Source organism: Chionomys nivalis, chromosome 11, assembly GCF_950005125.1.
Source record: "Chionomys nivalis chromosome 11, mChiNiv1.1, whole genome shotgun sequence".
Taxonomy (NCBI): Eukaryota; Metazoa; Chordata; class Mammalia; order Rodentia; family Cricetidae; genus Chionomys; species Chionomys nivalis.
This window is the reverse complement of record NC_080096.1, coordinates 27,337,805-27,362,711: the sequence shown is the minus strand read 5'-3', so window position 1 is coordinate 27,362,711 and position 24,907 is coordinate 27,337,805. Positions and strand designations below refer to the sequence as shown.

The 24,907-nt window shown below is 46.4% G+C and overlaps 1 protein-coding gene across 2 annotated transcripts in view; it reads left to right on the top strand.

The window, feature by feature from the left end:
• Mtf1 (metal regulatory transcription factor 1) overlaps positions 1-24,907 on the top strand; it is a 47,924-nt gene that overhangs the window by 4,722 nt on the left and 18,295 nt on the right. For both annotated transcript variants that reach the window (XM_057785297.1, XM_057785296.1), the window contains exons 3-6: positions 14,910-15,148; positions 15,919-16,050; positions 18,885-18,958; positions 19,525-19,661. In XM_057785297.1, coding sequence (XP_057641280.1) covers positions 14,910-15,148; positions 15,919-16,050; positions 18,885-18,958; positions 19,525-19,661 — 582 coding nt within the window. The remainder of the gene's footprint in view (positions 1-14,909; positions 15,149-15,918; positions 16,051-18,884; positions 18,959-19,524; positions 19,662-24,907) is intronic.

Sequence of the window (24,907 nt, the reverse complement as noted above, 5' to 3'; positions counted from 1 at the left end):
CAAGTGCTGGGCTTAAAGGCATGCGCCACTGTGTGCAGCCCAAGCTTTTCTCAAAGTGATCATCATCCTGCCTCCCTAGTGCTGGGATTACAGGCACATTGACCTCCACACATGTGCCTTGGCACATGCCTCCCCCCACATGCATGCACGCACACACATACACACAGAATTGGATTGTGGTATTCAGTTGTAACAACAAAAATCAAACTATTCCTGTTCCTATTTAATTGGCTAAAACAAATCAAATAGCTCTTCTCACCTTGAGATCTACCAAGGAAGAGGGGCTGAGACACTTAATAAACAAAGTAAAGCGAACTAAAGTCAGGGGTGCTACAAGCCACTTGGGGCTTCTGTGGGGCTACTTGCAGGCTGTGGACCCTACAGGATGCTTGTGTCTATTCACAGACTTTACACTTCTGCGATACTTTTTGGCTATCTCTTTTTAGTTTAACTACATGTGGCCAGTGCATTTTTCTGTAAAGGGCTAGATAGTAAATGTTCTTGTCCTTACAGACTCTGTGGTCTCTGTTACAACCAGTCAACTCTTCGATTGTAACACAAAATCAGTCATAGATAATGTGTATTGGGCTGTATCCGTCTGGATCACATACCACAAAGCCGTGGGTTCTATTCCTGGGACTGCAGTAAAGCAGAAAGAAACTATGTAAATGAGCATGCTGGCCAGAACTGACTGACTGCTTGTAGTGATTGTGTCGACTGAACTAGAATCCAGGGAGTAGCAGGAGACGGATGGAAAGAGCAGAGATCCAAATCTAGGAAGCAGTGATTGCTTGCTGAGGTTGTTTTAGAAGCAGTGGGAGACTTTGGGATTTGGGAGCAGGAGTAATGTGACCAGAGGGTTATTTCAGAGCTGGCTACAGTGGCCCACGCCTTTGATTCCAGCACTCGGGAGGCAGAGGCAGGCGGATCTCTGAGTTTGAGGCCAGTCTGGGCTACAGAGCGAGTTCCAGGACAGCCAGGGCTGCACAGAGAAACTCTATCTCAAATCCCCCTTCCCCCAGAGAAAAGAAAGTAAAGATTCATCTAGGTCTGGACATGGTGGAGCACACCTTTAGTGTCAGCACTCAGGAGGCAGAGGCAAGCGGATCTCTTGAGTTCAAGGCCAGCTAGGGCTCTACAGTAAGATCCTTTCTCAAAGCAAAAGATATTTTTTTTCCTCAGTGTGTTGAGTTGCTGCTGGTTGATGAGTGGGTAAAGATTTTAGTAGCTGAGAGTCTGTCATGATGGGTAATTCAGTCATGTTCAGGCTGTGTGCTGAAGACAAAGTGTCTAGCTCTGCCTTCTACCCCGTCCCTCGCCATTCTAAATGATGAGTCTGTTAACAAGAACTGGGGCAGCAGGAAAGTTTGGTGGGGAAATGAGTAAGTCTGGTTGGTGTGGACTGAATGTATAGTCCTTGGAATAAGGAGCACAAGTTGAAACCCACTGGAAATGTCACAGAGATGACAAGGATCCTAGGTCCCTTCGGGGTGGCAGTAAGAACAAGGAAGAAGATAGGGACTGAAGAGGGAAGGGGGAGCCAGGGAAGAAGCCAGTAGTCGGGAGAGGGTGGAATGTGCTCTTCTCAACGCTGAGTCAGGAAGGCTGACCTGTGTGACCTGGAAGAGGGACCGAGGAGCTGCAGAAAACACTAGTTCTGTCTCTTGGTCAGCTGCTCCTCGGGTTTTGAAAAGGCCTTCAGCTGAGCCTGGGGCACAGAGCCTGAGTGAGGTAGAAGCTGGGATGACAGAACAGGAAGCAGGAAGTGTAAAGTTTTGTTTTTAAAGTTTGGTACTTGGAAGAGAAAACCATTGAGTAGGGGCTCAGGGGCCTTGAAACTTTGAAGTTTAGGAAGTTTGAGCTGAGCACAGCACAGGGGAAGCAGAGGCAGATGGATTTCCAGACAGCTAGGGCTACGTAGTGAGACCCTGTTTCTAAATTAATTAAGGCCTCAAAAGTCTTGACATGGAGCCGGGCGGTGGTGGCGCACGCCTTTAATCCCAGCACTCGGGAGGCAGAGGCAGGTGAATCTCTGTGAGTTCGAGACCAGCCTGGTCTACAAGAGCTAGTTCCAGGACAGGCTCCAAAGCCACAGAGAAACCCTGTCTCGAAAAACCAAAAAAAAAAAAAAAAAAAAAAAAAAAAAGTCTTGACATGGTTCGGGATCCATCTTTAGGCCACTGTCAGGTAATGATTACTCTCTAAGGGCTCAGGAGCAAACGTTTGAGAAGTGTGAGGTAAAACCAAACTTCAGAACCTACCGGGCAGGACCTTTGGCTTGCTAATAGCTAACAAAGAAAATCAGAATCTTCTGAATGCTATAAGCTTATGCTATAAACCATTTTTCAAGGATTAGTGGGGCACATTTTGGTAAATGCTGACCTAGGCAGAAGAGAAGATGGGAGAGAGGAGGAGGGGAGGAGGGAGGAGGGGAGGGAGGGGCTATGCAATCTGGTGTTAGCTGTCACTTTTCCTGCTTGTGCTCCTTAGCAATTAGTTGTTTCTGTTTGCAAGCCTGACTTGCCCCGTTGGTTTCTTCAGGCCATTTAACCGTGAACAGGACAGGGTCAAGGATGCTGTGAGCTCTTTGTTCAGTGTACTATGGGTTTATCTCATTGTAGGGTCCTCCTTCCTATGCATAATTTGTCCCTCCTACATATAGGCTCTATGTTGAAGATTTTATAAGGTAGACCTTTTTTATTTATTTATTTATTTATTATTGGATTTTAGCTGCAGCCCAGGCTGGCCTCAGAGTCACAGCAGTCTTTTGAGGTCCAAGATTAGAAACGGGAGCCACAGCCCTGGTCTCTCGAGGCTTGTCCTCCAGAAGCACACTCTTACCTCAGTCGTTGATTGACAGTGATTTTATTTTGGCTTCCAAATCCACTTAGAGGCCAGTGTTTACGGATGGTACCCGCTGCATGCTCTGTTTTAAGCATGGCTTTTTTTTTTTTTTCTCTGCATGGCATTCACAGGTTCTGCTCTTGAGAAATGGAATCCTTTGATAACTACTCGGTCTTCTTGGCTTCCTAAGCCGCTTAGTTTCTGAGTCAGATGCTAGCCTGATTTTCCTGTTTCTTCCCGATTGTACCTTTGTTTCCTTCAGTGTGCAGTTGGCTTACTGGCTACTTTATTAGAGTTGTTTTCTTCATCATGCCTGTCTTACGCAAAAACAAGCCAACCAGAGCCTTGCCACACACACGATCTCACCTTGCCACACTTTAATTCGCATTTCAGGTTCTCATCCTGGTTACTGCTTTCTCCCTGCAGATTGGTGGCCTTGAGAGCTCTATCAAAACACTGTCACTCAGCATCATATACTCAAAGGCTTTCCCCTCCAGGGTGCTGAACAGCTGTTCGTCTGGTGGGTTTGTGTGGCCCATGGTTCCCCAAACTTTATTGCGTCTATTCTTCCAGAGAACCTGCCAGGGAATGCTTACCTCCTCTGATGGCACAGTAACGGACATAATGCATCCTACCAGCCTGCCCACTGTTCTACTAAATAGTTGGCAGATATGAAGAAACCCAAGGCCTAAAAGCCAAAGATATTGTTCACGATGCCCTGCATATTCCAGAGCATTGATGGCAAAGAGTGGCCTTTCTTGCACGAAGCAGGTGCAGTGTTCTCTGAGTTCTGCTCCTAGTGTGTTGCGCAGTAATTGGATTATTCTCAGTGGCATTCTAAAAGGAGGGGAGGAGTTCTTTCTCTTTCCTATTCCTCCTCTTTTTCTTTCAGATTTAAAAAAAAATTCTTTTTCACTTCTTTGAGACAGGCTCTCTGTGTAGTCTTGGCTGTTCTGGAGCTTGCTCTGTAGCCCAGATTGGCCTCAAACTCACAGAGATCCTCCTGCCTCTGTCTCCCAGTGCTATGATTAAAGGCATGTGCCACCACACCTGGCTGAGTATTGAGCCTGACAGATTTTAAGAATAAACGGGTTAGAAGTGGGTCGGCTTGTGCCTATAGTGCCAGCAGCTCGGGAGGCTAAAACAGAAGCTTGCCGTGAGCCTGCGGCCACATGGTCCTTCCCAGGCCAGCCTGGGTCACAGTGAGAAATCCTGTCTCCAGGAGACGAAAGAAACCAGAAGTCAGGGGGCTTTGACTCCAGTGTGAGATCCTTCCTACAGTTTGTCCTCTATTTTAGGAGACGGATTCTAGTCTTGTTCCTCAGCGGGAATCCTCAGTGCGCAGAGCCGTGCGCTCAGACACACGGGGTGTTTAGCCACCCACCTTCCACTCTGCACACCGCCATTGCATTTCTTCACAGATCACTGTGCAGCTCCCACAGGATTGCCATTCAGAGCGGGGACAGATGAGCCTGTCACTGATCGCAAGTGTAGTGGTAAAGTTCCGCTCCTGCCCCTCCAGTGTCTGACTTAATGTCCTTTGGTTGGATGTCACTTCTAAGAACCCTCTGGCGCTTGGAGAACATCAGGGCAAGCTGGTGGTTCTGAGTGGCTCTGCTGGAGGCCAGGGCAGAACACGCTTTCCCTGTGCCGCCAGGTGAAGCCGATTAGTCAGCGTGTCTCCTCCATGACAGCATGTGGGCATGTGTGGTACTTGTGCCTGCCTCATCGCTGAGGTCCTCTGGCCTGGCAGAGGGACCGGCCTGGTTTTATGCACATACTGGGCTATTTATTTATTTATTTATTTATATTTTTCGAGACAGGGTTTCTCTGTAGTTTTGGTGCCCGTCCCGGGACTAGCTCTTGTAGACCAGGCTGGCCTCGAACTCCCAGAGATCCACCTGCCTCTGCCTCCCAAGTGCTGGGATTAAAGGCGTGCGCCACCACCGCCCGGCGCACATACTGGTTTTTAAAGTTGGTACTGTAGGAGCTCTGGGTCTTGAGTTGATATTTCTTTGGACTGCATTAGGTTCTGCTGACATTTTGTTCTTTTAAGAGTGGGAGAAAGTACTTGAATTTTAGTGTTCTCCCCTTATTTAAATCCAGCTTATTCCAAAAACTGTCTCTTCTTCGAAAGATGATTTTAACCTTGGTCTCATCTTTTTGTTCTAGTGTATACTAACTATGCGGCCCTGGCAAGCTGCTCTCGGTCCTCTTGTAAAATGGAAATAAAAATACCCCACTGCACCGGGCGGTGGTGGTGCACGCCTTTAATCCCAGCACTTGGGAGGCAGAGGCAGGTAGATCGAGACCAGCCTGGTCTACAAGAGCTAGTTCCAGGACAGGCTCCAAAATCACAGAGAAACCCTGTCTCAAAAAAAAAGCAAAAAAAAAAACCCACTGCGTGTGTGCAGATCCAGTCAGATTTATGTAATGGACGGTGTTCATCAGTGTGTGTCTCAGATACCGAACATCGTGTATGATGGGCGGTGTCCATCAGTGTGCGTCTCAGATACCGAGCCCCGTGTGTGATGGGCGGTGTCCATCAGTGTGTGTCTCAGATACCGAGCCCCATGTGTGATGGGCGGTGTCCATCAGTGTGTGTCTCAGATACCGAGCCCTGTGGCTGGCGCATCACTTGCTCAGTCACATGTCCTCTTGCTGCCCCTTCCTCACAGGCCACTGTTCTCAAAGGTTCAGAGGTCATCGCTAGCTTTAGAAAGGTTAAAATGTCAAGACTTCTTTGTTAGGAAGTGGTTTGGAAAACAAGGTCTCCTTGAGCCAGACTATAAATTGAGGTTAGATGCAGAGTGTTAGTGCATGCTGGGGAGGCTGAGGCAGGTGGCAATATAAATTTCAAGGCCAGTCTGGTCTACGTAGTTCAAGGCCAGTTTGAGACTCGAGGTCTTAAAAAGGTGGGGAAGTGTGGGTTGGAGAGATGGCTCGGCAATTAAGAGCACTAGCTGCTCTTCAGAGGACCCACGTGGCAGCTCACGACTGTCTGTAACTCCAGTTCCAGGGGATGTGACACCCTCACACCAATGTAAATTAAATAAACTTTTTAAAAAGTTGGGGAAATGTGATTGGGTTCCTAGAGATCCCACAGAAGTCTTGGTCCCAACCTCCTTAGCCGAACTTTCCTTGACGTCACTGTAACTGGGACGGGTGGTTGTGTATTGCTGGTTTAGTTTTGTTTTGTTTTGGGGGGTCTGGGTAATTGAGCCCAGGGCCAGTTGATGCTAGGCCAGGCCTCTACCACTGAGCTTTATCTCCTGTCATCTTGTTTTTGAACTTATTAATATGTCTGAATAGTTTGCCTGCCTGTATGTCTGTGCCTGGCACCTGTGGAGGCCGAAGACACCTGATTCCTGCAGCAGGTACAGCCTGTTGAAAACCACTGTGTAGGTGCCGGGAATTGAACCTGGGGCCTCTGGAAGAGCAGTCAGTCCTCCTAGCCAATGAGCCATCTTTCTAGCTCCTCTTTAAAACAAAACAAAACAAAACCTTTTTATTTTGAAATAGGTTCTCCCTAAGTTGTTCAGGGTGGCTTTGAACTCAATCTGTAGTGTAGGGAGCATTGTCCTGAAATTCCCTTTCCATACCTTCCTGAGTAGCTGAGATCATAGGCCTGAGCCATCAGACTACACTTTTAAGTGTATTACAAAAAGAAGACATTTGTGGCCCCCAAGCAGAGGTTGGCGAACACCAGTCCTTGCCACAGGTAATCCTTTACCCTCATTCTTGGCGTTTTGTAATTTCCCTGGTACCAGGCGACTGAAAGTTACTTCCATGGTGAACATATGGGACACTAATATCCTATAGCTAAAAGTGAGATTTTAATATAATTTTGTATTTTACCTTTTTAATAATCATAAAATAGACACTGTTAGCTCCCATTTTACAGATGAGGAAAATTAAAGCATAGGAACATCTAGCTGCCAAAATCCCATGCCAGGAGGCAGAGGCAGGAGGAGTCTAAGGGTTTTCTGGCTGTAGAATAATCTGAGAGCTCCAGATTCAGAGAGAGACCCTGTTTCAGAGAATAATGTGGGTGCCTGGTGTGGCGGCCCATGCCTTTAGTCCTAGCACTTGGGAGGCAGAAATAAGGTAGAACCAGAAAGAAGACAATATCCAGTGTCAGCCTCTGCCTTCTGCATGCTCACACACAAGTGCACACACACATACCCTATGAGCACATATGCCTGCAAATAGGAACATCCAGTTCTCAAGTGGAGAAATTGAGACTTGAACTGAGGATTGTCTGGATGCCAAAGTCAATGCTTTTATGATAACGTACCAGTTTACAAAGGTCGTAGTCATGACACAGGCCTGTTGGCTGCTAACAGGACTGAGAAATGAAAGGGCAAGTGTGTGTCATTAGTTCTGAATGTGTAGAGGGATGAGGTGTGCACACAGTGCTGGAGAGCAGTAGATTCAGCTCTGCTGGGCATTGAAGAAGTGGGACCAGTTCAGAGTGCTTAGATTTGTGACTCAAGAGTTTTGATTGTCCATTTGCAACAGAGTACGTATGCTAGTACAGTTTTGGTATTGAGGAAAGGGACAGGAAGTCACTAGTGATGGGGAAGGAAGGGCAGAGTTCAGTTCTTCCCCCCTAGGGTCTTTTTTTTTGTTGTTGTTATTTGGTTTTCATTTTTTGAGACAATCTATGTATAGCCGTTACTGCCCTGAACTTGCTATCTAGATCAGTCTGGCTTCAAAGTTGGGGCAATCCTCCTGCTTCTGCCTCTGCCTTCTGAGTGCTGGGATTAAAGACTGGGATGAAACCAGCACACACAGTTTGGAAAGTGAGTTCTGTGACTGCGACAACCAGCCAATCATTTATTTATGATTATCCGCTCTGGGCTCAGAACCAGGGACTCCCACTCTTTACTGCAGTGTGTAGAGTTGAGTTCTCTCCATTTATTTCCCTCTCCTTCCAGAAGCAGCTCAGGCATTTGTTCGTTTTTCTAACTTTTAAGAATTTGTCTCCTGAAGTTCTGCCGCTTCCTTTTCTGCTCAAGCTTATCTCCTGCACCTGTTCTCCGCTTCTGTCGCCTGAGTGCTGTGATCCCCGTTCAGAACATTCTGGAAACCTTCTGAGCCCTCGTACCTTCTGGACATTCACAGCGTCACACTCCATGCTCCGTGGACTCACCCAGGTGTCTCGGGGCTCTTTAGCGGAGTCCCCGCCACTGTCACAGGCCACGTGGGAAAATTAAAGTCAAGCTTAGACACCTTAAGGTTTCTTGAAAAACAAGCTTTCTACATGTCCAGTGGAGTCTCCAGTGACTTTATGTTTCTATTACAGATACGGCCACATTTTGACAAGCAGGTTATGTATGTGTGACCCTTTACTGAAGTTTTTGGGTTCATCTGGTATCTCTCTACTCGGTAGCCCAAGTCTTAAGCCCTATTTCTGAATCTTGCCCTAGTGTGCTCAGTACCCATTCTAGTGCAGCTTCTTAGACAGTGCTCTTCCCCATTCTGTCTAATTCTCCTTTCTGTTTTGAACTTCTTGAGAGCAAGGAGAGTTGTTGTTCTTGGCACTAAGGACAGTATAATTCTAGAACACAGTTCTTCAAATCCATAAATGCTAAATTTTAGTCTTATTTAAAGGTACGTGATGTTGTAATATCTCTTTGTGGCATGACACACTACATTTTTTCAGCTTCCTGTTCTGTTCCTGTTTGAGGCGGTTTAGGTTTCCCTTTCTTGTTAAATTTGTTGCTATTTTAAAATAATTCTGAAAGATACTCGACAATTATTTCCACTTACCGTCTCCAGATAAAATGAGTCGATCGTTTCTTCAGTTTATTGTTGGGAGAGAAGGCACCTAGTACTCAACACCACTTTTATTTCACTTTTTATCCCCCCTCGAGACAGGGTTTCTCTGCGTAACAACCCTGGTTGTCTCTGTCTGTAGACCAGGCTGGCCTCAACTCACAGAGATCCGCCTGCCTCTGCGTCCCCAGTGCTGGGTTTAAAGGCGTGCGCCCCCACTCGCTGGGATAGGATCTTTATTACGCCTGTGTAGCCCAGCCTGACTTCAGTCCTGAATGCCTCCATAACCGACTTCTGTCCTACCTTTCCGTCCCTTTCCTGGTCTCAGTGCTTCCCTACTTTTCTGTTCTCGGTTTTTCTCCCTTTCTAATCTGCCAGGTTTTTCTGAATGCATAGTTGGCTGACTGCTCACATTCTGACCAAGGCTCCACAGTTCCAGGACCAAGGCACCAAGGACTGAGGTCTTAGCAACTCGTGGTCTTTGCTACCTTTGACTTTGCTGACAGCCTACTCAAAACTCCCTTTCCCCCATGACAGTCTTGGGGTTTGTTTTGTTTATGTGTGTGTATTTGTGTGTGGGGGGGTATGCTATGCAAGTATATTCACATGTGTAAGTGCACGTGTGTGTACATGGAAGCTGAGTTGCTGTTCATTGTCTTCCTTGATCACTCTGCACTTTATTTACTGAGGCAGCATCTCTTGCTGAACCTGGAACTCACCAATTCCAGCTTGTCTAGCTAGCTGTCTTCCCCTGGCAGTTCTGTCTCTGTCTCCAGAGTCCTGAGAGCGCGGTGGCCCTCGTGGCCAAGAGGCTTTTATGTGGGTTCTAATCATTAAGTCTTGCTGGGTCTGTTTCATTCATTCAAAATATAAATGGAGTGAGTACCACTTCTGCACAAGTCTGGTCTCTGAAGTTGTTGTCAGTGAGCAAGATAGCTCTAGCCCCTACTCTCATGCAGATTACAGCGGAGATGAGAAGCCGCCGTTCATGCATTTAATTCAGTAAATATTTACTGAGTGCCTGTTTCCGGGTCCTGCTTGCCTAGCAACTAAAGGCAATAATGGAAATTGTTTAATTATATGATTGTTTGCTCCTAATCTTGAACTTTAAGGGAAAGGTGGTATCTCTCCACTGGGGGTTATTTCCAGAAACACTGCTTTTTCTCAAGCACATATGGATTCAAGCACACATTCTTCTTGTGGAAAAGGGATCGCATTGCTTGCAGGCAGCCCGTGTACATTCTCCTGTCTGTTTAAATAGTTAAAGCATTTATTTGTGTGCAGGCGCGTGTGCAGGTTAGAGGACGACTTTGGGGAGTTTGTTCTCCATCCACCTTCACTTGTGTCCCAAGGACTGATCTTGACAGCAAGCACCTCGCCGCTGGCGGCCTCTCCTGTGTACTTTAGCTTACCTATGACCCTATACAGTGTAGGTGTTTAGGGAATCATGGTGGTTCTGTATATGTTCAGCACAAGTACTTTTTTTTTTTTCCTGAGCATTTTCAGTTCATAATTAGCTGAATCTATGACTGCAGATCCCTCAGATTCCGAGGGTGGTGACCCCAGAAGCTGTGAGAGACTAGAGTAATTGTGCCGTCACACTCAGAACCGGGGCGAACGCCAGTCGGGGAGAACCATCCAATAGTGGAGTGAGTTGGCCAAGTACAAGAATTCAGATGGCACAGGGCAGGGAGAGAGAGGGCTTGCTCACTGCGGTCACTTACAAAGTTGTCGGCTGCCATGGCAACTCAGGGATGAGATTCTGTTCTGATCTCTCACTCAGTGATGGACCTGGACCTTATGATGGAGACTGTGCAGTGCTTCCCCTTCAGCGTTAGTTTTGAAGTTTCCATTTGTAAAGTTAGCACGTGTACATGAGAGGACAATTACCCATGTAAATGAAGTGTCGAGTGAGTGGTGAACGCACAGAATACTGGCCTTAGAGAAGGGCACTGTTGGGATGAGTGTAGAGGATTGTGGAAGACCTTGGAGAGAGTGAGACTTGAATTAAAGGAAGAGAGAGGCTCGGGAGAGCGAAGAAAGGAACTAGACATTTCCAGTAAAGGGAGAAAAAGGCACAGGAAAGGGGCAGGAACTGGAGCCACTGAGGCTGTGCGTGCTGTGCCTGTGGGCCTCGGCTGGCTCTCCTGCTTGCCTGGTTACTGAGTCATACAGCAGAAAGTATTGGAAGGTCCAGGGATTACCCTTGACTATCCTGCCTGGGCACTGCGGCTTTCCAGTGAGGGGCCTCGCGGAGCACCAAGGTGCACGTCTGAGTGACTAGTTCAGGGGATACAGAGCACAGCCTGTGTGGCAATGGCGGCGGGGGGAAGGGAGGTTATCCCTGAATACGTGAGTGAGCACTTGTGCGAGGTCCTCTTAGAAGTTGGAGAGAAGGGGCTGGAGAGATGGCTCAGCGGTTAAGAGCATTGCCTGCTCTTCCAAAGGTCCTGAGTTCAATTCCCAGCAACCACATGGTGGCTCACAACCATCTGTAATGAGGTCTGGTGCCCTCTTCTGGCCTGCAGGCATACAAGCAGACAGAATACTGTATAAATAATAAATAAATAAATGTTTAAAAAAAAAAAGTTGGAGAGAAGAAAGCGAGGGAGAGTCAGTGCCCCTCCCTTCCCTATCTAGTAAACTAGCTGACAGGCCAGACCCCTTCTAAACCTTCTTATTTGTTTTGTATAACTCAACATATGGGTCGAAAACCCCTTCAGAGGGGTCGCATAAGACCATTGGAAAACACAGATATTTATGTTATGATCATAACAGCAAAATTACAGTTATGAAGTAGCAATAAAAATAGTTTTATGGTTGGGGATCACTACAACATGAGGAAATGTGTTAAAGGGTCGCAGCGTTAGGAAGGCTGAGATCACTGATCTAGAGCTAAGTAAGAATGCTGGTTTTTTTGCTTTGTTTTGTTTTTTAGTTTCTGTGTGCATGTGGAGGGCAGAGACTTCAGAGTCTGTGAGTGTTGAGAACTGAGCTCAGGTTCTCTGCAAGAGCAGTATGTACTCTCAACCACGGAGCAGCTCCTGACAGTGGTTCTCATTTGTTTTGTGTGTGTGGATTGAGCCCAGAACCTCAGGCATGATAGACAAACACTGACTGAGCCACAATTGTGGCCTCGGTTTTTGTTTGTTTATTTATTTTTTCTTTCTTTCTTTTTTTTTTTTTTTTTTTTTGCTTTTTCGAGACAGGGTTTCTCTGTGGTTTTGGAGTAGACCAGGCTGGCCTCGAACTCACAGAGATCCGCCTGCCTCTGCCTCCCAAGTGCTGGGATTAAAGGCGTGCGCCACCACCACCCGGCTCTTTTTTCTTCTTCTTCTTTTTTTTTTTTTTTTTTTTAGTAAAGCTCTCAAGTAGCCCAGACTGGCCTCAGGTTTTCTGTATAGCTAAGAGTGACTGAGTGACCTCGAATTTATTATTTTATATTTGAGGCAGAATTTCACTGTATAGCCCTGACTGTCCTGGAACTCTCTATGTAAATGTAAACCAGACCAATACCAGACTTGGAGAAACTGATATGCCTCTGCCTCCCAAGCCCTGGGATCAAGGATCAAGGCCACCACCCCTGGCCAACCTTGAATTTTTTTTTTTTTGAATTCAATAAAAATTACATTTATTCTTTTAAAATGCATTTTCTGAAGATACAGAATAAGACAAATCTTAATCAACCTTGAATTTTTGATCCAGGCATTAAGATTACTGGCACACCCGGTTCATATCCTTTTGGGAATAGAAACCAGGGCTTCGTGCCTGCTGGGAAAACCCTATCCACTGAGCTGTGTGTTCTCTGTTCCAGTTCTTAGGCTTTTAATTGATCTTTTTCAAATCAAAATATTTCATAATGCATGAAAATAAGGTGAAATTTAAACTTCAGTGTCCATAAATGTTTTTGGAAAATGGCAGTGTTCAGTTATTTGTCTGTGGCTACTTTTAACGTGCAGGGCAAGGGTTGTGTAGTAACAGAGACCTTAAAGTCCAAAATATGTTCTCTTTGACACTTGACAGAAAACTGTCCGTCCTTGACTTACACCCATCCGTGGCTCAACCAATCTCCTTTTCTGAAACAGAATGGCTGCTGTCTCCTCCCTGAGCTCGGTCCTTCTACCCAGGCTTTATTTTGTAATCTTTGTGCCAAGATCCAACCCAGGGTTCCCACCATGTCTTCCGTCTTTTTTTTTTTTTTTTTTTTTCCCAAACTAGGACAGGACTCTGTGTAGTCCTAGCTGTCCCAGAGCTTGCTTTGTAGACTGTTCAAGACTGGCCTACCTTTGCTTCTCAAATGCTGGGATTAAAGTTTTGTGTACTGTAGATACCTCCCACCATGTTTTAAGCAAACATTCTATCATTAAACTGCCCCCCCCCAATTCGATGGGGCTTTTAAATACTGTCTCTCCTCTCTTCCGGGTGCTCCTTTTGAGGCCTTCGTTCACTTTCCTCCAGGAAGTTTTCTTTTGTTGGGTACTAGGGGTGTAATAGCTCAGACGCTGAGATGGAGTCTTGTAATACAGCTTTGGCTAGCCTCAAACTCACAGAATTCCTTCTGCTTCAGCCTCCTGGGCACTAGGATTACAGGTGCGCATCACCCCCTAGCTCTCCTGGGACTGTTTCCCTCTAAAAGTAAGCCCTCAGCTCAGTCCAGAAGTGCTGGTCCTGGCTCTGCCCACGCTGCTTCTCCTTTCATTTCACCACCACCCAGACTCCAGCCCCAGCACTGCAGGGTTTCGCTGAATCATTAGAGAATCCGGGTGTGTGTGTGTGTGTGTGTGTGTGTGTGTGTGTGTGTCTGTCTGTCTGTCTGTCTGTCTGTCGGTGCGGGAGGGAGGGGCGGGGGGGCAGGAGGGATGACAGTGGTTTTTCCCTGGCCTTTACTTTGTTTACTCTGACCTTTGTTGTTTTGATTGTTTTGTTTTTCATGAGAACTTTTTTTTCTTTTAGCTGCTGTGACTTTCTTTGCTCTAGCTCTTTCCCGCACTGACCTACCAAGTCTTACTAGTTAGTGCGTTAGATGCTGCTTGTTCTTTTTGTCTGTCCTTTGTCCTGGGAACTATTTTATAGGATACTTTATGTGTCAGTTGCTGCATTAAAATACTTTGCACAAATTATTATTATTTTTTTTTTTTTTTGGATTTTTCGAGACAGGGTTTCTCCGTAGCTTTTGGTTCCTGTCCCGGAAATAGCTCTTGTAGACCAGGCTGGCCTCGAACTCACAGAAATCTGCCTGCCTCTGCCTCCCGAGTGCTGGGACTAAAGGCGTGCACCACCACCGCCCGGCTCCACAAATTATTCTTTTTTTTTTTTTTTTTTTTTTTTTTTTTTTTTTTTTTGGTTTTTCGAGACAGGGTTTCTCTGTGGTTTTGGAGCCTGTCCTGGAACTAGCTCTTGTAGACCAGGCTGGTCTCGAACTCACAGAGATCCGCCTGCCTCTGCCTCCCGAGTGCTGGGATTAAAGGTGTGCGCCACCGCCGCCCGGCCTCCACAAATTATTCTTAATCCTTTTTTTTGTTGTTTTGCTTTTGTTTTTTCAAGACAGGGTTTCCTCTGTAGACCAGGCTTGCCTTGAACTTAGAGAGATCTGCCTTCTAGGTTCTAGAATTAAAGGTATGTGCCCCTCCTCCAGCAAATTTTTCTTAAACAGCTTTTATTTTATATATTTTTAACAGTTTATGCCAGGTGGTGGTGGTGCAATCCTTTAATCCCAGCATTGGAAGGCAAAGGTAGGCAGATCTCTGTGAGTTCGGGGACAGACAGGGCTACTCACAGAGAAACCCTATCTTGAACAAAAATATGTATGTATGTATATGTATATATAATTTTTAGCTACACATGTGTTTATGACCGTGTGAGGATATTTGCAGGGGAAGTGCAGGTGCCCATGGAGGCCATCGATGACAGAGCCTCCCGTGAGCTGCCTGATGTGGATTCAGAGAGAGCTCAGGTCCTCTGTGAAGCAGTGCATGCTCTTAACTGCTGGGCCATCTCTCCAGCTGCCAACAGCAACTTTTCAAAAGATAGACTCGGGGTAACTCAGTTGGTCAAGCGCTTGTCGTCCTACACAAAACCCAAGGTTTGCTCCTCAGCACGGCATACAAACCTAGGTGTAGTGATACATACATGTATGTGTTCAGAAGGCAGAAACGGGAGGATCAGAAGTTTAAGGGCTACAAGTTTGCAGTCAGCTTATGCTTCATGAGCCCCTGTCCCAGGGTGGAGAGGTGAGATCTGGACAGCTGTTTCCCCACTGATCAGGTATCCATGTCCTCCATCAGGTCAAGCGGTACCAGTGCACCTTTGAGGGATGCCCCCGCACCTACAGCACAGCAGGCAACCTGCGCACCCACCAGAAGACTCACCGCGGAGAGTACACCTTTGTCTGTAACCAGGAGGGCTGCGGCAAGGCCTTCCTCACCTCCTACAGCCTCAGGATCCACGTGCGAGTGCACACAAAGGAGAAGCCATTTGAGTGTGACGTGCAGGGCTGTGAGAAGGCGTTCAACACACTGTACAGGTCAGCCTTTCCATGTCTGTGTCCGCCAGCGTCCTGACTCTGAGCTTGGGACTGCAGAACACCTTTTCCATGCATATGAAAGAAAGCTTTTGGGATTTTGATAAAATGCGTTATCAAAACCTGCTACTTACAAATAGGTGTGCCAGGGGCTGGGTGGAAGTGTTGGCATATCTGCGAGTAGGCTTGCATCTCAGGGAGCAACATTGTGCCCTTGGGGTTTTAGTAGTTGGCTTCGAGTAGTCCTCCCATTGGCAGAAAGCCTTTGAGATAACTTTCTTCTATTCTGAGCGGTGGGGAGTTGCCACTTGATCTCTATTTCTTTTTCCATGTTTGTGTCAGGAGACTCACACCAATCTTCAGTATTAGGCATAAAATAACAAAATAACAGACATGCCATTCTGAAAGTGCCTGATCTTGTTTGATCCCAGAAGCCAAGCAGGGTTGGGCCTGGTTAATATTAGGTGGGAGAAATAATAATGGCTAACACTGATGTGTGCGAGGCACAATTCTACGTGCTGGTCCCCAGAACAGTTGCTAAGTGAAAAGAAGTAGAGAGGAGTTGTGTAGGGTCAGGGCCAGGACTTGAACCCAAAGGAGTCTGTCTCTAATTAATGCTCATGGCCACTCTGCCTTCCTCTCTGGGTAAGTTTCAGGTGCTAATGTGCACTGGTACAGCGTTCTGGTGCACTTGGTCCTACGATGCAGTAGGCTGGTACTGGGAGGCTCTGTGCTACATTCAGCATGGGACATTTCTCTGGGATATTTTGCAGGTTGAAAGCACATCAGAGGCTTCACACAGGGAAAACGTTTAACTGTGAATCTCAAGGCTGCAGCAAGTACTTCACCACACTCAGTGATCTGCGGAAGCACATTCGAACCCACACAGGAGAAAAGCCATTTCGGTAGGTCCTGCTTTCTTCTGTTTGTCACTGACCAGGTCTCAGCTGGGATTCTTGGTAGACTCTAGGAAGTTTCAAAGTAGGAAGAAAATCCCTGACCCATTTCCTTACTTGGTGGTGTTAGCTTCCTACAGGGTAGCAGTGACCACCTACTCAAAAGCATCTCTCCCTGGGTGATGGCTGCCATTCTGCCTCATCTTTTCCCTGTATTCTAAAAAAGGTGTTTGTTGAAGTTGACTTATATGGCAGACTCTTTTCTTTGTACTAAGGAAGTACTGAGATCCGTAGTCAAGGGCTGGGGTTTGTATCCTGGGCTGCAGAGTAAGACCCAGTGTCAACACCCCTTCCCCTTAGACAACACAGAACATCCTTAGTTGAGTGGGACAGAGCCACAAAGTTGTAGACAGTATCTGATGCTATCAGCCTAAGTGGCCGGAGCGTGGAGAGGGGAGACCTCTCCAAGAAAGGGGACTTCAGTAGTTTCTGAGCGTGTTCACAAGGGACGGTGAGGGAGGAGACTCAGGGCCTGCATGCTCTACTCTGTTACTCATTTGCTCTTGCTTTTAATATCTCATGTTTGTGTACATATAGAACCACTTTTTTCTGTGTATTTTAAATGTTATTTCTTTATATTTCATGTCTCAGTGCTTTGCATGTATGCCTTGCTGGCCAGAAGAGGGCATCAGATCCTATTACAGATGGTTGTGAGCCATGTGAGTGCTGGGGACTGAACTCTTGAAGAACAGCCAGTGCTCTTAATCGCCAAGCTATCTCTCTAGTCCCCCAAATCCATATTTAGAAGTATGTATCTGTGTGAGTACATGTTATATGTGTGCTGACACTCATAGAGGCCAGAAGAGAGTATCAGCTCCCCTGGAGCAGGAACTAAATTTGCGTCCTTGATGAGGGCAGTAAATGCTCTTGACTCCTGAGCCATCTCCCCAACCACATCCTCCACAGTAGATAAGTCTGTACCATCCTCTTTTTCCTCTCATTGCATGTAACATGTGGCATGGTTCCAGGCCTACAGTAAGTGTTGAGAAGCAGCCTCAGATGATTATATGACATTTTCATAAGGTAATCATTTTGAAAGGATCCCCATAACTGTGTTTTAAGTATTGCTGAAGATTTCCCATAAACAGTGTCCTTGACTCCTGGTAAGGGGCACTGCTTGAAGTTATGGCATGAATATGCTACCCTTCCATTTTCAAGTTACGTGTCCTCCTTAGCACACTTGGAGGCAGTTGAAAAGTCTCCAGGAGCAGCTAGCTCCTAGACACCAATGAAATGAAATTGAGGTTTCAGTACCATTTAATACCATACTCAGATACATTCCGAGTCTCAGCTCCTTTAAGAACAGGAGGTTACAGTCCAGTTGGTCACTCTCTGCAGATGCTTATATACCCCCACCAGATTGCTAGGGGGACTCTTACTTCTATACAAATGCATGCATTTATTTTTGTGATGATTAAAACAGTTTTGTCTTGAATATTAGAGGAGACCTAGATAGATACAGTGATGATTATTTGTGATTGAAAATCAAAAGGCTTTAAAGAAATGTTCTATTTAAATAAATAAGATGTTTAGATATAAGAAAATCTATTTGGTCATGTAGGTAAGTGTTAAGTTCTTGCTATGCAACAGCTAAAGCAATGTGAAGAACTAGCCAGACCCTGCCCTTGAGAAAGCAGATAAAAATATGCACACATCTGGCATGGTGGTACACACCTTTATCTCTGTGGATGCAGAGGCAGGCAGACCTCTGTGAGTTCCAAAGTAGCCAGAGCTACATAGTGACACTGTCTCAGATCAATACCCTCGTCCCAGATGCACACAGAGATGAAGTAAGATTGGGAATGAGAGGTGCCTTAAAGGAAGCATGTGATAAATGCATTGGTAGTCCTGAGGAGGTGGAGATTATTCCTGACTTCGATGATCAAGGAAGCATCCGGGGACTAGGAGTGCAGCTCACCCAGCATTCTGGATTCCCTGGTGTTGCGTTTTAGTACTCTGTGAGCCAGGAATAATGGTGCATGTCTGTAATCCTAGCTACAGAGTGAGTTCAAAGCCAGCCTGAGATGGAGGAGACCTTCTCTGAGATGGGGAGGGGTCAGATAAGTACTGAGAATTATGGCTAGTTCTTGATTACAGCCATATCAGTGCTTTGTGTTTGGTTTGTGTTTTTTTTTTTGCTGTTTTTCCAGTTCCGTACATACCATTTTTTTTCTTGTTTTGAGACAAGGTTAACTCTAGCCCAGGCTATCCATGAATTTGTGAGCCTCCTCTTGCCTCAGCCTCTTGGGCACTAGGATTACAGATAAATATCTATAGACCCATCTCTCTTTACCCACTCTTGATATGCATAGTAATTCAGTGGCCATAGATTTTCCACATGGCTCTCACTGTCAGCACAGTTCTGGCCAGTAATTAGTAAGGTTTATATTACTGGGATGCTCTCAACACTACCTTACCTACAGGCTATCTTAGACTAAGCTCCTGCTGATTCCAGATATGCCATCTTTCCCTTCCCTTTTTGTTACATTTATTATTCATTCATTCTGTGTGTGTGTGTGTGTGTGTGTGTACACGTGTGGCAGTCAGAGGACACTTGATAGAATTGTTTTTCCCGTCTTGTGGGTTTCAGGGATCCAAGCTGGTCTACCTGGCCTGGCCATCTTGCCAACCCACCCCCATGTTTTTGTTTCCCTGTCTCTAAAACCTCTATGACTTATCTTAGCGTTCCAAACATTTGCTCTAGTGCACACGCACAAGATCTTCAGGATAAAGCTCTCCTATTGGATGACTTTTGTTTGTCTTTACCTAAACAACTTACTTAGGTGTGATCACGATGGCTGTGGAAAAGCCTTTGCAGCAAGCCACCATCTTAAGACTCACGTCCGTACGCACACTGGTAAGTGAAGGCTGAGTTCCAGTTTCCTTTCCTTTTCTTTCTTTCTTGTTTTGTTTTTCAAGCCAGGGCTCTGTATAGCCTGGCTGCCCTAGAACTGTCTCAGTAGGATGGGTTAGCCTAGAGCTGGAGAGATCCACCTGCCGCTCCCTTCTCAGTGCTGAGATTAAAGGTGTGTGCCACCATGCCTGCCATAGTTTCCATTTTCCCTTCAAACCTTCAGCTGACCTCTCCAGGTTTCTCTTGAGACCTGTAAGACTAGGAAGAAGGTGCGCCTGGCCTTCACCTACAGTGCCTGTGTTTCTTTCGTGAGGGATCTAAGGATTAATCCACCCTGAAGCCATGAAACCGGACATAACCTTTCAAGAGAGCTGTGAGGCAGTGGCAGCCTTGTCCTCAGGCCTCCAGGCCCAGGCCACGGCTGCTGCGTTCCTCAGCACTGGGTTCTTAGGCTGAGGAAGCCTGCGCTAGTTGGTTCAGTCGTGAACAGCTCGTGCTCAGACCTTCCCTGGGTTAGAAGGGAAAGCTTGCCTGCTGAGGAAACTAACATGGCTTCTTCCCTCCTGCAGGCGAAAGACCCTTCTTCTGCCCCAGTAACGGCTGTGAGAAGACCTTTAGCACTCAGTACAGCCTCAAAAGTCACATGAAAGGTCACGATAACAAAGGAACCGTGTACAGTGCACTTCCTCAACACAATGGATCAGAGGTGCGTTCTCGTCTCCTGTCCTGATGTGGGCACTGCAGGGCAGCGGTTTGCAGCTGTTGAGTCCTCTGTTACCTGGCGAGGGAGAAAATGGGTCAGGACCTGTGTGCCTCTGCCATGGGAGGGTGGAAACCAAAAACGTCACTGGCATGGGGAAGAAGGTGCCACTGACTGGCTTTTCAAGGCCTAGGCCTAGTCCCCATGTCATCCCCGCCCCCTCCTCGCTTCCATGTATGTTCACATATGTAAGAATACATATTGGGCAGTACGCTCTCGTGTGCACCGGCTTGAGCTCAGAGGAATACCTCAAGTGCTGTTCCTCAGCTGCTGCCTGTCCCTCTCCTTTTATTTTTTTGAGACAGGCTCTCACATTGGCCTTCCCAGTGTATAGATCACAAGCGTGCACCATACTCCCAGCTTTAAAAAAAAAGAAAGCATAAGTTTGGGGACTTGAAATCTATGGACTGAGTTATCATCCCCCCTCCTCCCAAGTCCAGTGGTTTGGAGTTTTATTCTGAGAGAAAAATCTCATCCCATGGTAATTGTCCTACCTCAGTCTCTCATGTACTGGTATTATGGGCATGAAGCTCCATGCCTGGCTTGGAGCTCTTAAGTTAATGCCACTTTCCCATTCATGACTGCAGTAGGGGATAAGTCTATACCACATTTGGAATGAAAACTAAAGTTGCCTCGCACCTCTGTCAACACTGGAGAGCCAGGTTTAGTCTGGAGGGTTCCCTACCCCCTTGGTTGTCTGAAGAATAAAAGCTTTGAAAGAGCCTGCCTAGCTCACTGAGCACAGAGGAGGAGGCTCCTGTAAGCTTTAGGAGCGTTGCTTTTTTTTTTTTTTTTAAGATATTTTTATTTTATGTAGATGGGTGTTTACCTCCATGAACTTGTGTCTATATACCACCTGTGTACCTGGTACTCTTGTAAGTCAGAAGAGGGCATTAGAGTCCCTGCAACTGGAGGTACAGCTGATTGAGAGCCACTGTGTGGGTGCTGGGAACTGAACCTGGGTCCTCTGCAAGAGCAGTCAGTGCTCTTAACCACTGAGCCATCTTTCTAGCCCCAGGCTAGCCTGGAACTGCAGGCCGAGGGAGGGACCTGAGGCTGGAGGGATATCTCGACTGCTTTTAGTCCTGCAGCCTGGATCTTTCCCCTGCTCCAGGCTAACTTATTCATTGGTCCCCTTTGGAATAATGAAATTCAGAAACTATGAAATAAGGTTTCTATTTTTGGTGAGACAGCACACTCAGAAGCCTGTGGTTCCTAGTTTTTAAACAAGCATCCTTTTAAAGCACTCTCAGTGCTGGGTAAAAGGCTCAGTGGGTAACGGTGCTTGCCCCATGGCCTGAGCTTGGTTCCCTGAACCATGGTGGAGAGAACCACTCATGCAAGTTGTTCTCTGGCCTCCACGTGTGTGCTGTGGCAGCCCCCCACAAACACACATAGTAAATAATGGGTAACTCATATCTGTTGAATGTTAAATACGTGCAGAATCTGTTGTAGGTGCTGCCTCACTCACAGCTCTGTGCCGTCACCATTCCCACGTTACTGATTAAGAGCCTTGGAGCAAGGAGAAATTAAATAGCTTGCCAAGGTCTCCATAGCTTGTCATGAGTGTGACTTGGGCAGGCAGTGTGACTCCGGAGCCAACCTCTTAAGGTTTGCATTGTTAGAGACAAGGTGACGTTAGTTGTGAAGAGGGTGGCCCCTGGTGCACACTGGCCCCAGTTGAAACCATTCTTCTGTCACTAACCACATGGCCTTCGGCAGATTGCTTCTGGACACCTCAGTTTCTTCATCTGACAAAACAAGGCAAGAACTGCTCTCCTTAGGTCAGAATCAGTTTCTTGTTTTGTAGCAGTGCATGGAGACTTGAACTGCAAACCCTTTGTGTATTGGCCAAGGTTCTGTAGAGAGAGTAACAAAACTTACAGAATGAATCTCAATCTCTCTCTCTCTCTCTCTCTCTCTCTCTCTCTCCACCCACCCACCCACACACACACACATATACTTTGGAAAGTGCAAGACTTAGTATACACAAGAATCCTGAAGAAGTAGGCTCTAATACCAGCGAACAAATGGACTTGGTAGCTGTTGTGGGAGGAAGCAGGCAAAGGAGAGCTTCCATCTTCCATGTCCTTTATATAGGCTTCCAACAGCAGGGGTGGCCCATCTTAGAGGTGCATCTTCCTACCTCAAAAGATCAGTGGTTCTCAATCTTCCTAATACAGTTCCTCCTCCTGTTGTGGTGACCCCAACGATAAAGTTAATTTTGTTGCTACTTCATAACTGTAATTTTGCTACTGTTAAGAATTGTTATGTAAGTTATCTGTGTTTTTCAATGGTCCATATGAAAGGTTTGGTTGAGCCTACAAGGGGGCTGAGAGCCACCATTCTAGATTAAAGGTGTGTCTTTCCACCAAGAAGATCCTGACTAGAAGTGGATCTTCCCACTTCAAATGATCCAATTATATAAAAAAAATCCCTCACAGGTGCGTCCAACCTTTTTTTTCTTTTGGTTTTAATTAATTCCAGGTGTGGTCAGTTTACAACCAAGAATAGCCATCACACTGAGCCTTGGGTGTACCAGTGTTCAGTCTTGTAAGGGCAAATCTCTGCATCTCCGTTCAGCCGGGGGATGACTCCTGGCCTGAGGCTTAGGGACCATCTGCAGTGCCCTGAGTTTAACATCGACAGTGCCAGCCTAGGTCCGTCCAGCCTCCCACTAACATCATCATCAGATAATAATCGATCTTCCACAACCTGACTGTCCGGACCTGCTTCTCTTGCAGCATTCATGTAGTTCACAGGCAGTTAGGCTTCTCGAGTGGTGGCGCTCCAAGTCTTGGTGACCTCTTCCTTATCATCTTACATAGCCACTAAGACCGTCTGTCATCTCTACCAGAATATGTCTAAGTCTCGCTGAGTGTGACATCTGTGCCTGTAATCCTAACACTTTGTGGCTGTAAAAGCAGGAGGATTAAGAGCTCAAGGCCTAACTGGGCTCTGAGAGACAACGAAACAGACAAAAGCCTGTCTAGAATCCAGTCATTTTCCTGGTATCTTCGGTCAGTCTGCTTGTGTGTGCCTGGATTGCCTGGCTTGTGGTATTCCCTGCATAGTCCCACTGTGTCGGCCCAGGCTTCCACAGGCTGTCCTGCCTACATCAACCAGAGACCTTTCTGTCTGAACCACAATGCAGATAAGTTCTGTTCTCATGGCTGCTTGGCAGCTTCCGTGTCATCTAGAGTAAAGGTCACAATCCTGTCAGTAACCGTCAAGGCCCTGGTCACTTATCTGACATCATTCATGTCTTGTCCTCCCCCTTCCATCATGTCACCCTCTTTGTGGTAAACCAGGAGACACCCACTCTTCCCTCAGGTGTTCACCTCGCTGCAGGCTCTGCCAGACACTCTGCTCCAACGCCTACTTTGGTTTCTACTCAGACACCTTCTATATGAAAAGTTTCCCTAACCATCCAAACTCCTGTGTTGGTGAGATAGCTCAGTGGGTACAGGTGATTGCTGCCAAACCTGGCATCCTGAGTTCAACTCCTGGAGCCCCACATGATGGAAATAGAGAACCAGTTTCTGAAAGTTGCACTGCAGATGGCCCTGAAGCTGAGACCAGGAAGCAAGAAAATAAACACTCTTACTTTTTGACCCCAGAGCACTCCTCTCCTGGCTGTCATTGGTGGCCGTCACTAGAATGGAAGCCTGCTAAATGCAGAGGTTTGTTTCTTACTGTGTTCCTGGCCTGGATCAGTACCTAATACTCAGGCACTATTGCACTCTTGTGCTTTGGAGCCATTGTTAAAGACAATAAATGTTGCTAAGGATTAAGTTGTGGCTCAGCAGGTAAGAACACTTGCTGCCTTTGCAGAGGACCCAGGTTCGATTCCCTGCACCTGAATGGCAGCTCATAATACTAGTTCCAAGGAATCTGACACTCTTCTGGCTTCTGAATGCAACCAGGACTTACATACATACAACAAAATACTATGAAACATAAAAGTAAATCTTTTTTGAAGAGAAAAAGAAGGATTACTTTAACATAAGCCTGCAACAGTAAGACAAGTGATCTGATTCCCTGGAGAGCTCTGAGTGACTGGTGTGGGAAGGGGCTGTAGCTTTATGGGAGATAGGGGGTAGGGCGGCCCACGATTGCATCATACGCCTCATTGGTATGCAGTTAGTCTGATTTAGTTTTGACTCATCATTTACTATGGATTGCTGGAACTGAAAAGCAGGCTTGTATGTGTTGAATGTATACGTGGGTGGGAGTGTCTTTCCCACTTGGATAGAAGCAGGATTCCACAAAGGGTCAGGACTGTGGTACATGTTCAGGAATCCAGAGTTCAGAGTTGCCTAAGCAGCAAGATTTGAATAGTTAACCCTCACCACCATTCCGAGGAGGAACGTGGGGAGCCCGTACGGAGACACTGCTGGAAGGAGAATTGACTGTTCAGCCAGGACATTTGTCGTCTGTTAACTAGCTGTGTATCTGTGCAGCACTCCCTTGTTATAACATCGATTTTTCTCCTAATTCAAATGAGAGTATTAGATAATATTTCTTCAGTTTACTTGACTAGCAAATTAGTAATGTGAAATCACTTTATAAATGATGAAAGAAATTAGACAAATATTAGTAATTTCATGCTGTGTTTTTTTGCAGCTTGATTCGTAAGGTAATTTAAAAACAATTTAGCCACTGGCTAGAGAGATGGCTCACAGGTTTAGAGCATTGGCTGCTCTTCCAGAGGACCTGAGTTTGATTCCCAGCACCCTTATGGAGGTTCACTGCAGTCAGTAGCTCAAGTCTCAAGTGATCCAAAGCTCTTTTCTGGTCTCCTTGACCACCAAACACACACATAGTATGCAGATATACATGCAGGCAAAACACACATAAAGTTAAATTAAACTTGAAATGACAACTACTAGTCACTTTAGGAAACAATTGATCATGCTGTCTCATACCTGCAATTCCAGCACTTGGGAGGTGGAGGCAGGATGGTCATAAATTCAAGGGCATGGCTGCCTAGAGAATTGGAAGCCATGCTGGGTTATGTGACATCCTACCTCAGAAGAACTGGGATGGAGCGGAGGTATTCTAGAAAGAATACGGAGGGGGGCTGGAGAGATGGCCGAGGTGTTCTTCCAGAGGTCCTTATTTCAGTTCCAAGCAACCTCGTGGTGGCTCACAACCAGCTATGATGAGATCTGTTGCCCTCTTCTGGTGTG